The sequence below is a fragment of the Mirounga angustirostris genome, unplaced genomic scaffold (assembly GCF_029215605.1).
Source record: "Mirounga angustirostris isolate CCGP_5_RB_7025 unplaced genomic scaffold, mMirAng1.0.hap1 SCAF_8, whole genome shotgun sequence".
NCBI classification, from domain to species: domain Eukaryota; kingdom Metazoa; phylum Chordata; class Mammalia; order Carnivora; family Phocidae; genus Mirounga; species Mirounga angustirostris.
The window spans coordinates 24,045,458-24,060,997 of NW_026991716.1; the positions used below are offsets into that span (position 1 = coordinate 24,045,458).

Below are 15,540 nucleotides of genomic sequence, written 5' to 3' on the forward strand. Positions count from 1 at the left end.
GTCAAAGACCGTTAAGCTGGAGGCTACAGGCCGTTCTATTACATTACCTAAAAGTGTGCTGGTTCTTCCATACCCATGTATTTTGCCGCCTCCCTAAAGGTTCTATGTTAACTTTAAAGAAATGGAAACTTTGAGGAGGTTAACAAGACAGGAAGAAAACATCTCTGAGAAGTTAAAGGGAAACTTGGTTTCAGTGCATTTCTACATCTATGATGAAAACATGACAAAATATGGGAATGTAACTCAAATGAAAGGGGAATCGAGACGAAGTGATAGTTGCCAGGTTTTCCAGATGGGGCTTGAGGCTCCCCTGGGCTGGCTGGCCTGTTAGACCAGAGCCTGGACCCCAGCTGACAAGTTTGCTGGTGGTAACTTTTAACGTTTTAGAGTATTTTAAAAAATCAATTACTATAACAAGCTTTTATTAACATTTATTTTTCAGTTATTTACATTTTCTTCTGCTCCCCCATCAACTTTGGGTTACAAACCATTAAATCTTTATTTGATTCAAAATATCATCACAGAGATAGGACCTGTACAGAGCAAAGTTACTGACTTACACTTCAATGAAATATTAATGCTTGGAAAGACTGTTAAATCACCTTGTTTTTTTAAAAAATGTTTATTTTAGAATAGTTTTAGACTTTTAAAAAAAGATTTTATTTATTTATTTTTGAGAGAGAGAGCATGCATGAGCAGAGGCGGGGCGGGGGGTGCTGAGGGAGAAGCAGACTCCCGGCTGAGCAAGGAGCCTTGATGTGGGACTTGATCCCAGGACCCTGGGATCATGACCTGAGCTGAAGGCAGATGCTTAACCAACTGAGCCACCCAGGTGCCCTAGAATAGTTTTCAGCTTCTAGAAAAAGTTGCAAAGATAGGACAGACAGTTCCCATATGCCACACATCTAATTTCCCCTATTATTGTCATCTTATCTTTGTCACAACTAATGAACCAATATTGATACATTTTTATTAATTGAATTTTTATAGTTCACTCACATTTTCTTAGCGTTTACCTAATGTCCTTTTTCTATTCCAGGATCCCTTCCAGAATGCCACATTACACTTTGATCATCATGTCTCCTTAGCCTCCTCTTGGCTGTGATAGGTTCTCAAACTTTCCTTGTTTTTGGACACCTGGACAGTTTTTAGTACTGGTCAGGTATTTTCTAGAATGTTCTGCAATTGGGACTTGTCTGATGTTCTCCTCATGGTTAAACTGGGGTTATGGGTTTTGGGGAGGAAGATCACAGAGATAAAGAGCTGTTTTGGGGCGCCTGGGTGGCTCAGTCAGTTAAGCGGCTGCCTTCAGCTCAGGTCATGATCCCTGGGTCCTGGGATCGAGCCCCATGTCCGGCTCCCTGCTCAGTGGAGAGCCTGCTTCTCCCTCTCTCTCTGCCTGCCTCTCTGCCTACTTGTGCTTTCTCTCTCTGTGTCAAATAAATAAATAAAATCTTAAAAAAAAAAAAAAAAAGAGCTGTTTTCATCACATCCTATGGAGGCTACATGCTATCAACATGTCTTATCACTGTTGATGTTGATCTTGGTCACCTAACTGAGGTAGTGATTATCAGGTCTCTCTATCTTTTCCCCCTCCCTTTCCATACGCTCCATTTTGGAAAGGAATATGCTGTATAGCCCGCTCTTGAGAGTCATGCTTGACCTCCTCGAGGACTGTATATCTACATACATTCTTTGGGATTCTTCTGCATGGGAGATTTGTCTCATCTTCCCATTTCTTTCTTTATTCCGTCATTTATTTATAACAGTATGGATTCATGAGTAGTTATTTTAGACTTTGGGTCATTATACAACACTATTTCATTTTGTTGTTCAAATTAGGAGCTCTTTTCAGTTGGTTCCTGTGACACAACCCTGTCACTGGGGTCAGGGGCGGGGTGGGGGACAGTTAGCAGTTTCTTACTTTGAGGCACTACAAGGTGCCCTGGGCTCATCTTGTATATTTCCTGCCCCAGTCCTAGAATCAACCATTTCTCCAAGGAGCCTTGGTTCCTTTTATTGGAGAATGGTATTAGAAACCAAGAATTGGTACTAGGTGCGCTCATTGCTACTGGGGTGTTAAATAACCTTTTGAAATAGCAAAGGTGTTTTACTCGAGTTTAAAAACTTAGTTTCATTTTTAAAAATATTGTTAAAAAATGCTTCAGTGACTTTATATATTATATATTATTTTGCTATAGAAACACTAAATTTTTATTCAAAGCACTATTCGGTGGCCCACAGCTTAGAGGGACAATAATATGCATATATGGCTAATTTTTTAAATACAAAAGGTTTCTCAGGACTATCTAATAGCCATAAATTCAAACCAACCTTATTAGAGACAAAAAAATATCTAAAAATTTTTTTTAGTTAAAAAATTTTGCCTCAGAAAGTATATTCTGGGTCTATGATTTACCTCATTTGGGATTATTCCTTACTCTTATACTCTTCTAGCTTCTAGTCCTTGAAGGAAATCAGCTGAATAGATTTAGATTTGGCTAGAACACCTAGACCATCCAGTAGTGAGTTTTTCTTCATCTCCATTTAGAATTAGTAGGCAAAGAGGGGAAAAGTGTTCTTTAAAGAGCATTATTTTATCTATCTTAGGAAGTGAAAGTCTCTTTCTCTAAACCTTTGTTACTTGATTTTTGTTCCCACCAACCCTCCTGGCAATGATTATCTTCAGATTGCCTCTTCATTGAGGAAAGCCCCAACATCCATACTCGAAACCTGAGGTTCATTTGCTAATTTTGGGATGATTCTCCCAAGCAACAGAGGCTGTTTCTATGCTGGAATGAAACATATAATGTTCATCTGTCAGTCCTGGTATCCTACCTATCCTTTTTCTGTGTGTGTGTGTGTGTGTGTGTGTGTGTGTGTGTGTGTGACAAAGATCATTCTTAAACACAATAAGGCAAATGTGACATCTGTGATTTTTAGCAAACAGAAGCCAACATCAAATTCTAGATTGATTTGTTATACTAATTGTTTTTTAACTCAATTAAAGGAGCTCAAAATTAAATTTTGACCAAGGTTTTAAAAGTAATTTGGCCTTATCAATCACACAATTGAATAGCTTTTTGCGTGGAAGTCTTATCTTCATTTTGTTATATCTTTTACTTGGCCTTTTGATCAGGAAGGATGAATTTGGCAGTACTCACTGAGTAAGTTTTTCTTAAGATATTACCTGTAGTTTTCCTTTGGATAGATTACGTGACATTTTTATTACTTCTGCCACCGAACAAAAGTAGCTTTTTCATTTTCGTTTATGATAGGTCTTGTAAATGTCAAATTCCCTGTTTGAAAGTCAGAGTTAACATTCCAAAAGTCAAAGGATGATGTAAGTAATGTTCAAGTATACACATTTAGAGTTTGAAGTAATTTCATATCACTTTTTCCTACCCCCCACCCAAATCAAGATAACCTACTTTCAAACAACTACTTGAAAGAGAGAGGTCAAACTGTGGTAAGAAAGAAGAAAGACACATGATATTCCAAACTGTGGTATCTATCTATATTTCAAGTATAAATAAAAAACATGAACATATAGAGGCTCCTGGCTGGCTCAGTCAGAAGAGCGTGTTATTCATGATCTCAGGGTTGTGAGTTCAAGCCCTATGTTGGGTGTAGAAATAATGTAAATAAATTTTAAAAAAAGTGAACATACAAGTAAAACTAATGTGAAATCCATTTGCTATGACTAGTATTATACATTTTAAGTTAATTAACCCTGACACCAATCAATTCCTTGGAACTCACTTTTACAGAATTATGGAGGACTTAAAATTAGATTTCTATCAACTTTAGAAGTAAGCTACATTTTTTTTTTCCTCCTGTTATCTTCAAGGAAATAAAATTGTTCAAGTGTATTCGTGATTAGGTGGTATCTTTCATTTCTTTATTTTCTCAATTTTTAGGAGATTACAAACTGATAGATTATTTAACATGCTTTCAAAGCAAGAGAGAATGGCTCAGCTTCTTCACAGTGTTAAGTAACAAAAGTTCAACAGAGTAAATTTTAAAGATAAAATCAGCTTTATTAATTCATTTCAAGTATAAATAAAAAACACAAATGCACAGATACATGCTCACAGATGTGAGCTCCGAAGGGCTACAGAAAGGGAAAGGTTTTTAAAGATAGGACAATGAAGTCAATTTTCAAATGTTGACAATTGTTTTTCTGGGAACATTGTGTGTGGTCTGTGAGCTGCATTTGGCTTCCAGGCCAATCGTATGCAAGCTGATAACCGTGCACAAGAACTTCACACAGGGGGGCACCTGGGTGGCTCAGTTGGTTAAAGCGACTGCCTTCGGCTCAGGTCATGATCCTGGAGTCCCCGGATCGAGTCCCACACCGGGCTCTCTGCTCAGCGGGGAGTCTGCTTCTCCCTCTGACCTTCCTCCCTCTCATGCTCTCTGTCTCTCATTCTCTCTCGCGCAAAAAAAAAAAAAAGAACTTCACACAGGGAGCTAACCCATTGACCACAATAACTTATAATAAGAAATATAATTGTTCAAATGGATTCTCATGCTGGCTGATCTGAGCACTGTATCTGAGAGACTAAGCAAATAGGAAAAGGTTGCTTGGTGACTTAACAATCAAAGTAAACAGAGTTGTAGGAACCTTGATGATAATAGCAAGTGATAATAACCTGATATTCAGCAGATTGAGTGTCTTGAGTGTATTGAGCACCTTGCATGTGCCAAGCACTGTTTTAGGCACCAGAAATACAGCTGAGTACAAATATGAAGGACCTGTCTAGATGTAGGAGGTAGTAAATAAAGAGGTAAATGAGAAAACTAGCACTTGATAGCTACACCCAGAAAAGGAAAAGAGGGTAATGTGATAGCGGGTGCCTGATAGGCTGCCCCGTACTAGCTGGTGAACCTAAATACTTACCCTGGAGGTTATCAGAGTTTAAAATTCCTCTTCTTCACTCCTTGCATTCTAGGTTCCTCCAAGAAGTCATTTGTGATATGTCTTAATGAATTGAAGCCCAGTTTAATTTAAATTAGTTACTTTTTGATCTTGACTACATTTGGGGCAGGGAACATGTTGATCTGAGAGGGATTTAGTCAAACCTCTAATCTAATCAGGAACTTAATTACAAGGTAAGTCAGGGCTGGGTCAGCACTGCAGATGGCTAATTGCAAACATTTTATGTTGGTTCCTTTTAGCTTGGATCTTAGAGGGTACCATTTTCTAGTGTTTCTCTTAATTCTGGGACTGTACCATTTGAGGATTTTTTTTTTTAAGATTTTATTTATTTATGTATTTGAGAAAGAGGGCACCCACAAGCCTGGGGGAGGGGCAGAGGGAGAGGGAGAAGCAGACTCCCCACTGAGCAGGGATACCATGTAGGGCTCTATTCCAGGACCCTGAGATCATGACCCGAGCCAAGCAGAAGGCAGATGCTTAACCGACTAAACTTAACTGCCCCCCATTTGAGGATTTTTATCACCTTTTTGGGACAAGGACTAATAGCAGCTTGGCAATGAAACTTCACCCCAGGGTTAGGGTTTCTCCCACCTAAAAATGCATATTAACAAATACCTCTTAAAACCCTTCCTGGGGTGCTTGGCTGGCTCAGTTGGTGGAGTGTGCGACTATTGATCTCGGGGTTGTGAGTTTGAGCCCCACATTGGGTGTAAAGATTACTTAAAAATAAAATTTTTCAAAAAAATTAAAAAAAAAACCCCAAACCCCAAACTCTTCCTATGGTATTATAATCTGTCCCTGCATGTTAAAATAGAGACACCCTGGAATGCCCAGTCAGAAGGTCTGGGTTCAAAGCCCGTTTTTGGGCTCTGCTGTGGGCCAACTCTTTGATCTGGTAGACGTTTAACCTTTGGAGCCTCAACTGGGAGACCCACCTCTTGGGGGTTTCACGAGGACCGAATGAGAGTGTGTATTTGAAAACTAAGCCTGCAGAGTTCAATATTATTTATTATGATGATTGGAATGACCATCAAGGTCACTGGCAATGCTTATTTTGTGATGAGTTCTAAGAAAACAGATTGGTCCTTGGGGTACAGAGGTAGAACCCAACACAAACTAGAACTCTACTGGAAAAATCAGCCGCTGAAGAGGAAATAAATATCTGTAAAGTTATATTTAAATTCAGAAATAAAATGTAAATTTTATAGAATAGTAATTGTGGTGGTAATAAGGCACAGCTAACATTTATTAAGTACTTTCTCTGTTCTGGGCAAGGTAAACACTTTGTATTTATTATCTCTTCTAAGGGAGAGAGGGGAGAAAAGAAAAAAAATCAAGGTAATAAATAATATGAACTTGGAAAATAAATCATTACTATACAATGTGCCCTATCACCCCCCCAAAAGCTCTTTAAATATGTACGGGTTTGGAGACCCATTTCTCAGAGGTTTGGTATCTTCTGCAGCCCCATGGGCCCCTTTGGCCCACAATTATCTAATCTCCCCTTCTCAGCTACTCAGAAAAGTTCATGACCTCCTCCCATCCCCAAGGCCCAGCTCACTAACAGACTTCAGAAATAATTTTCGCGGATGTGCCAGTGTTTTAGTAGTAAGCACCTGATGCCCACAACAAAAAAGAACTGCAGGTTAAAAATGTAAGCGAATAATTGAAATGCAAACGAATACATTCAGTATGCGTAGCTGAGAGTGTATTCCTTTGTAAAGCCAAAGCATGCCTTTCACATCCCCCCCCCCCAAATCATACTGGAAATGGATCGCTCTAAGACTTCCATTAATAAACTTCTCAGAATGTGAAATGTCTCCAACATGTGGGGACGCCGGGGTGAAAGGTGCCACGCTATTCTCATTTCTGCCAGGCCCGGGTGCAGGAGGAAATATGCTAATGCAGCCGTTTGCCGCAGGGCTGGTGTTATTTATATAGTGCTGGCTGGGCAAGGTTCGAGCTGGAGCACGGGAGAGGTGGGAGAGGTTTGTCTTCATGTGTGTGGATGTAGATGTGTGCGCCTGTGCACTTGGCGTTCGAAACGTGAATTCAAGATCTTGGGGAGGGGGTGGGGAATACCATCACCATTCACGTTTATGTGTATACAGTATAACTCGTGCGGACGATGTATCCTTCTAGCATTGTACTTACACAGCATGCATTTTGGAGTGGGGAAGACATGGCGATTTGGGAGTTAGGTGCCGCGATCGGTCGCCGGTGACCCGACACTGCGGGTGACCAGCGACCTGCAATTGGCCAATGCGCATTCCTGACACTGCTCCGCGGACACAAAAATCAACCATTATCTGAACCCCGAAAAAAGTGCGAGGAGGTTGCTCCCGAATGCTAGCGACTTTGGGCTCAGGACCGGGAGTGGGGTGTGGACAGCGGGTGGTGGGCGCCTCTGAAGCGAGCAGAGGTCACCGAGACCCGGCACACGGGGGTGGGTGGAAACCCCTCGCGGCTTCGGGAGCCGAGCCTCGAAGACAACCCCTCTCACGCCCTTGGCGCTCAAGCCGACTCCTCCGGGACCCCCAGCCCACCCGCGCCCCCCGCTCCGCGTGCCTGCTCCTCCTCCGCCTCGCCCGGCGCGGAAGGGGAACAACAGGGGATCCTCCAGCCAGGCAGGCGCGGGGTGTCCCTTTTCCCCGCCCCCTCCCGCGGATCCCGCGGCGGCGGCGGCGGCGGCGGCGGCGGCGCGTCCCAGCTGGAGGGGGCGCTCGCGCGCAGGAGCAGGGCGCAGCAGGTGCCGCGGTTACCTCCACCTCGGCGGGGGGAGAGGGGGCGGGCCGGGGGACAGGGGAGGAGGAGGAGGAGGAGGGAGGCCGGCTCGCGGAGCCGGAGAGCGCGGCCGGCTCGGCAGCCTGGGACCCGAGCTCGCGGCTTCCGGGAGGCGCCCGAGGCCGGATAAATACATCCCGGGCTCCCGGGGAGAAGCGGACGCTGCCCGCACCGCCGCCCGCGCCGCCCGCACAGCTGTCCGCAGGGCACCGAGCCGCCCGGCTTAGGCGCGACGCCCGCTCCTCCTCCTCCTGCGGCCGGCGCGGAGCAGCGGAGAGCGGCGGCCTCGGCCGCCGGCGCCCGGGCCGCGGAGCCGATGAGCGGCGGCGGCTGAGGGCCCGGGCCGGCCTCTGCCCGCCCTCTGCCCGGCGCCCGAGCGGGGCCGCAGCGCTCGGGGCGCAGGGTCGGGGCCGGTGACATGGGGGCGGACTGAAGCAGTCGGGGCGGCCGAGCGCTCTCTCTCGAGCCGCGGGCCCTCCTCCGCGGCGGCGGCGGCGGCTGCGGGCGCCCGGCCCGGCGCGCTCTGCCCGGGGCGCCCGCGGGAGCCTCCGCCGCGCTTCTATGCGCCTCTGCGGGCGCCGTGGGCCCCGGCCATGGCGATAGACCGGCGGCGCGAGGCGGCGGGCGGCGGGCCCGGGCGGCAGCCGCCCCCGGCCGAGGAGAACGGCTCCCTGCCGCCCGGGGACGCGGCGGCCTCGGCGCCCCTCGGGGGACGCGCGGGCCCCGGCGGCGGTGGCGGGGAGATCCAGCCGCTGCCCGCGCCGCATCCCGCCGCCGGCGGCCCGCACTCGGGCTGCAGCTCGGCGGCGGCGGCGGCGGGGGCCCCGAGCCTCCTGTTGCTGGACTACGACGGGTCGGTGCTGCCCTTCCTCGGGGGCCTGGGCGGGGGCTACCAGAAGACCCTCGTGCTGCTCACCTGGATCCCGGCGCTGTTCATCGGCTTCAGCCAGTTCTCGGACTCTTTCCTCTTGGACCAGCCGAACTTCTGGTGCCGCGGGGCCGGCAAAGGCGCGGAGCTGGCGGGGGTCACCGCCACCGGCCTGTGGGACGCCGGCGACGTGGCCAACTGGACCAGCCCCCCGACCACCCCCTTCTCCACTGCCTCCTGGGGGGCCGCGGGCAACCTTAGCAACGGCAGCGGCGCGGACGGGGGTGACACGCCACCCCTGCCGTCCCCTCCGGACAAGGGGGACAACGCCTCCAACTGCGACTGCCACGCGTGGGACTACGGCATCCGCACAGGCCTCGTCCAAAACGTGGTCAGCAAGGTAAGGGCTGCGCCCGCCCCGGCCCCGCGTCCTTCTCCTGAGCCTTTCACTCCTGGATCTCCTCCACCCTGCCCTCGGTCTCCCTCCGTGCAGACCGAGGTCCCTTAAAGCGATGCTACCCTGTGTGTACATGCATCTGGCATTGGCTTCATCCTCCGTCCCCCAAACGAGATGCATTTGCCTGGGTGTGAGGCGGGGGCTTTTCGCTGCCTTCCTCGGGGAAGCTGTCTCCCAATCCTAAGGGGGCTCAAAGGCCTTTCCTAGTTTGCACCCAAACTCCTGCCCGAGTGCACGTTTGCAAAGAGTGCCCCTCCCCCACAAATGACTTGAGCTCCCTTCCCTTACCCTTCCAGCTGTCACCCTCATTCAGGCAGGGGTGGCCCTCAAGAAAGGTGAGGCCGCTGACCTGTCAGCCAGCCAGCTCTGGAAGACTCGCCTCATTCAGGGTCTGATGCCTGGAGCCAGGACCTCGGTTCTAGTCTTCTGCCAGGCTAGTGGTCTCCCACAAAGAAATATCTATCCATGGGACTAATGTCATATTCCCAGATGTTCTTCTTTCTGGCAGACCACAGTCATCCTGTGCTGGGTTTGCAAACAGGCTAAATAAAGCCAACGAAAGAACCCAAGTTAAGAGCCACAGAACCAAAGAGCTTTCGCAAATTCCCTTTCCCTTCTCATCGTGCTCATTCCTCTCCAAAGATTTGCTATTTTTTGACTTTAGATTTTGCCACTCCAGTGTTCCCTCAAATGTCTTCTCGGGACTTCAGGAGTATCTCTAGAGTATAGGAAGGAAACTAAGAATTTGTTTTGTGTCCCTGGACCACCGCCACTCCCACATAGCAGCTGCTTTTGTCTGAAGCATCGAGACCCTGGGAGGCTTTAGCTGAGCAACCGCCTTGCTCAGAGTCCAGAAGGAGCCCCTCTGGCAGAGGTACTGCATTGTGTGAAATGAGCAGCAGTGGTTTTTGAGAGGAGCTGTGTGGCGGGCAGAAAAATCAATCCCGGAGACCTCTGTGTTTTCTGATTTTTCTTAACATACAAGAGACATTTATTAAGCAATTTGGGTTTTTTGTCCGTTCTGTGTTTTAAATAACTAATTTGTATTTCAAAGTAAGTGTAGACCTCCCCTCCCCTTCTGGGCAGTTCTGAGTTTTAAATGCTTTGTTTAAACGTGAGACTGAAGTGTGACAGTGTGCATGTGCTTTTTCCCCCCAAATGAGTGTTAGTAAACAGTTGTAGCTCATGGATGTGTAAGATGAAACTCTTACATCATCATAATCCTTGTTTTAATCATGTACCAACCTGGCAAGAAATGATCTGTCCTGTGGGAACTGACAGGATTAGCTGTTAATGGGGAAGATCCTTCAGGCTTGGTTCACCTTGACACCCCCCAGCCCCAGCCCCAGCGCCTCTCCTTTCCAAATGTGTTCCTGTGACTCTGTTTCCCATCCATGCTGGGCAACATTTGTTTTTGTTGTTGTTGTTGTTTTGTTTTTTTTGTTACCAGTATGGAAAAAATTCAGAACAATGACTACAGAGACTATTTTAACACCCTTTGTATGTCTGTGCAAGTAAGGATTTGGTGACATTTTCAAATACTTTAAACCCCTTTTTAAAGTAGAGGAGGAATAATAGAGATCAAAGCAAACGTGTTTAGAGGGTGCTCTGTCCTGGGGTCAGAGGCGAGGGGAACTTGAAAGTTAGGAGGAGGGATAGAGCATCATTATCCTGGTGGTGGGGACCCAGGGACTGCCGGATGGCGGGGATGAGAGGACTAAAATAGTCCTTGGAAACAGGCTTTAAAGGCACAGTGGAGAGCTGGCCAATTTTTCTAAATTAGCACTCAGAAGGGTCAAAGATGGCAGTAATGTGTGCCCTATGCTTTGGGGCTGCTTCAGAGCTCTGTCATGCTTACCTGTAGCTGACAGGGCAAGGCTGGGAGCTGAAGACCTCGGGACAATAGTTAGAGACACATTTTCTTGTAAGATAAAGACTAGAAAGGACATACTGATTTTCTCGCACAAATAAGATCTAAATAAAGGACTGTCCTTCTACAGTGTTCGATGCCATAACAAAAGCCTTAAAGAGCTCTTTAAGCACATTTGGCGTATACTAAGGCCGCCTTTCAGCTTCAGCTGGATGTGCCCACAGATGCACAGATATGGACCGTATACCGTGATGGGTGCGTAATTCTAGAGGTCAGGTGCCTGTCAGCTTGGTTTGTAAGAGCAGAAGTGCAAGGTGTCACCTTCCGTCAGTGGATGAAAGTTCAGAGTCCGAGAAGTTGCCTTTTGTACCCTTTCCCCACTCCATACCATCATCTAGCCACTTGAAAATAATCTCCCACAATGTCTCTGTCATTCAATTCCCCTCAGCGTGTATGTGCCCCTCCAATAAGTGTCCTATTCTATCTCTAAGTGTTGGGGGGGGAGGGGAGACAGAAAACTGCCAGGCATATATTATGTTTTATTGTGTTATATTATACATATGTATTTTATTACAATTATATATCATATTACAAATATAAATATACATCATTAATGTATGTCATATGTAGTACACAGTTTATCACATATAGGTTGTAATAGCACCTGCACATTTGAAACTGCCAAGCCAGTTAGAATCCCAGGTTATTGTAGTTAAAAGGGATCTTCAGGCTGACAAGCCTCTCTCCTCTCCTGATCAACATCCCTGACATGGGTACCCCTTCCAGGATGGGAAGGGAGGGCCCCATTGGCTAGGCAGCTCACTCCATGCAGACAAGCACGTTTTGGGGTGAATATAACTCAGGCCATCTCATGCCTATTTGCACGGCTTGCTCCTCTGAAGGATTCTTTTTCCTTTATATAATAGGTATTCAGATATCGGAGAATACCCAAGTTTCTTTCCTGGCTAAAAAATCTCCAGCTACTTCCGCCATTCCACACATGACAGAATTTGCCATGCTGATTGCTCCCCTTGGCATGAGTGTCTCTTAAACATGACACTCAGAACACAGCCTGGCAGGCCCTGTGTGCCCTAACTACAAGGGAGCATGGATGGACGCTGTGCTTCCACTAACAAAGCCTGCACAGTTGATGCATGAAGGCTTTCAGTGAACACGACAAGCTTCTGTCTGGAGACCATGGTCACCAAATCTTTGTGGGATTGCGTTGTCAAGGATTTCTCAGGCTATGCTTCTGTGACATGGCACACAATTTAGGTTGCTTCGTAATAGTTTTGCGTCATTACATGTCTCCTGTTAGTATCTGCTTATTTCTGTTTTGTGCCTTGGTCTTTGGTATTTGTTCCAAAATTTTCAATGCCTTCAAAATAATAACGCACCTTTCTTTTGTGCAACCCTATAAAGTTTTCCAAACGTTTCCTTTTATTATGTTACTTCCTTTTGTGAATGTTGACTATCCAAGGCCAGTCTTAACACTGAGCATTATCTTGGATATTCAGTTAACATGTACGAGAGTGGGCCAGGACCTGTGTACCTTGAACCCTGTGTTCAACTTCCCAGGGACATTCATAGCTCTGCATTTTATCTCCCAGCCATGCCTTTCCGAAACAAATCTAACAAAGTTCTGAGTCACTTAGAGGTCAGCTCTGGGAGAACTGAGGCCGGACATGGTTCCCTGTCCCACACCAGCATCCCCAGGCAGCTCAGATTGTCAAAGATTTTACACAAGGTTAAAAAAACACAATACCGCTGACTTTAAAATATTCCTCTTAATAATTTGCATCATTATCCTGCGTTGTTCTGAGTGAATCCTCCTTGGTTTCCAGTGCTCACCACTTCCTTGAATAGCCCTTGGAATGTTGCCAAAAATCAATGTCAGCTGCTAAACTTTCTAAGCTCCCTTCTTTTTCTTTATATAATATAAAGTTTGGGATGTTCGTCCCCGGTCTTCTTACACTTCTTCTGTTCTCCATGAATTCTCAAAGATTGCTGGCTTTTGTCCTGTAAGTACATCTGAGAGTTGTTTAAATATCCTGGGAAGTAATTTGTATTCTTTTTCTGGGGCTCAAGTCTAGAAGTATTTAAAGTGATTCAGTACAATTTAATTAGGATTAAAAATAATTACAATTTCATTGCAATAGTAATATTTTAAAAATAACCCAGTGTCAGGTCATCCCAGTGGTGGTTGATTTATTTTGTCTAGTGTATACAACACAGCAGTGAACATCTTTATGCAGCTCTCTGTTTAGAGATTGACCAATAGATAATGCATGCACACGATACAGAAAGCAGACCGTAATAGTAACATTGCCTTCCATCTCTGCCTCCAGTTTCCCTCTTCAGAAGCAACCATGGTTACCAATTTCTTATGTATTCTTCTAGAAATAGTCTAAGTATATTTTCATTTATATATTTGTCTCTCACAAACAATGACATAATACATACATTGTTCTATGCCTGTTTATACCACTGTCAGGGATAGATGCCTATCACCAGTGAGAGAGCCCCTCATTTTGCTTCTGTAATACTATGTCTGCATAGTATTCCATTGTATGGGCAAGCCATAATTTATTTAAGTAGTCACCTACCAAGGGGGTGCTGAGGTTGTTTCCAGTCTTTGCTGTTATATAATATGTAATGAAATTCTGGCATGCATGAAATTCTTAAAAGTGGAAGGTCAAAGTAGGCTACATTTTTATTTTAATAGATGTTGTTAAATGCTCTCTCTAGAGATCTTACCAATTTCCGCTTCCATCCGTCAAGCTGGAGGTCCTGTTCCCTATACCCTCCCTGACCAAGGACTTACCACACTTGGAAAGGTCTCCTCGTTGGATCTGTGAGGTGTATTTGGTGGTGGTTGTCATTTGCATGCAGGAGGTTAAACATGTCTCTGAAATTTTTTGAGCCATTTGTTTCCTTTTCTTTGAACTGCCCTCCTGAGGTCCTTTGCCTATGTGTGTGTTTTGGGGGAGGAGTATACAAAAGTTACCGTAGAAGTGCTCTGCTCCAAGCAGAAGGTTAATTAACTCTCTGGATGTCTTGTAAATGTTTTTCCCCTGGCTCTTTGTTTGTCTTTTTTTTTTTTTTTTTTATGGTGTGTTTGTTATGCAGAAACTTTTGGCTTGTATAGAGTCAACTTAATCTTTTCTGTTAGGGTTTCTGGGTTTTGCATTCGATTTAGGGCTTCCATAATCCCGGAATATTAGAAAAAGACCCATACTTTCTTCTAATATTTTTTTGATCTTGGTACCTCTGTCATTTGGTGTCGCAGATACCCATTTTGCTTGGATTAAACTAGTAGGATAAATTGCTAGAAAGGGAAATAAATATTAGGCCCCTGGATACGACCTGCATTTCATGCAGGCTTTGACTTGCTCCTAACGACATTCTAAACACTGCATTTGGTAGTGACGCCAGTGGGAAGACCAGAAGCTAAATGGTTGTTAAGCAACCCTGGTCATCTTTTGGGAGCCAACGCTCTACCCCACGCCGTGGGGCTCACCTCTCCTGCATCTTCTTGTTCTGAGCTGGCTGCAAAACCTCTTTTTTCTCCTTTTTTTTTTTTTTCCCCCTCTTTTTCCTCTTTCGTCTGTAGCATTTTTTGCAGGTCTCAATTCATTTTGGCCTTCAGTCCAAAGTGGGATTGAGTCAAAAGGTGATGCCATCTGAAACCACGATGGGTTTTCTGAACGTCAGTCCTAGCGTTGCCACAAACCAGCAGTGAGCTTGAGCCGCGTGGCCTCTGCTGACTCTGAGCCAGGGTGCGCTTCTCCGTCGAGCTGCACACTCAGGAATGTCCGTTGGGGGCTTCAGGGCAGCCATGGCGGGAGCATCTATACCGTGGAATTGGCAAACACTACACCTCGGGGTTTTATGTTTTCTGCAGAGATCCAGTTGTTAAACGATCCTTACACCACTAAGTGCGACTGTAGGCCACTCCTTTCCCTTTTTTTTTTTTTTTTAACTTTTCTCCTTCCTTCCTTTCATAGATGAGTCCCTCTTTTGGGCCAAGCTTTGTGCTATGTATTCGGGATAGAATGACAGATGTAGACAGCTCCAGTCCCATAGAGCTTATAGACTAATGAGGGAGGCACACCTTAACTGATAATAATCCTTTAAATACATATGGAGTTAAGTGTGTGGAAAGAAAGGGAAATGAAAGACTAGAACAAAAAGCCTGGCCTACACTGACTGGTCTCTGAGTGCAACTGACATCTGAGTTGAGATCTTAGGTTTGAGTGGGAGAGGGAGGAGAGAGAATGGCATTTGCAAGGGTCCTGTGGAATGGTGAGAGCTTAGAATTGCTAGGAGGCAGTGAAGGTGGGAACGTGGGGAGGGGTGGCTCTGAGTCACATTCAGAACATCAGCCGTGAGATGACCCGAGTCAGCTGAGGGGATGAATTGGGATGGAGGGCAGCAAGGCAGAGCCTGTGGAGAAGGGGAGCTAGGATGGGGAGTGGGGCTCTGTGGAGAGGCAGAGGGGAGGGTGCAGAGCATTTGATGGGGAAAGGTCGCCTGACCGAAGGTTCTGGGGAAACCGGGTGGTTTGGGCTGTGGGAAGGAGGCCGGCCAGCCCAAGAAGAGGTTCTGAGGAGAAGCTG

At 46.1% G+C, this 15,540-nt stretch overlaps 1 protein-coding gene across 18 annotated transcripts in view; it reads left to right on the forward strand.

Annotated features, from left to right (window-relative positions):
• Nucleotides 1–7,756: 7,756 nt before the first annotated feature.
• SLC22A23 (solute carrier family 22 member 23) overlaps nucleotides 7,757–15,540 on the forward strand; it is a 178,473-nt gene continuing 170,689 nt past the window's right edge. For 5 of the 18 annotated variants that reach the window (XM_064597262.1, XM_064597260.1, XM_064597259.1 and 2 more), the window contains exon 1: nucleotides 7,760–8,994. In XM_064597262.1, coding sequence (XP_064453332.1) covers nucleotides 8,320–8,994 — 675 coding nt within the window. In that variant the 5' untranslated portion in view covers nucleotides 7,760–8,319. Of the gene's footprint in view, nucleotides 8,995–9,715; nucleotides 9,926–15,540 lie in introns of all 18 variants that reach the window. The other 13 variants (XM_064597253.1, XM_064597254.1, XM_064597252.1 and 10 more) reach the window with 7 other exon arrangements.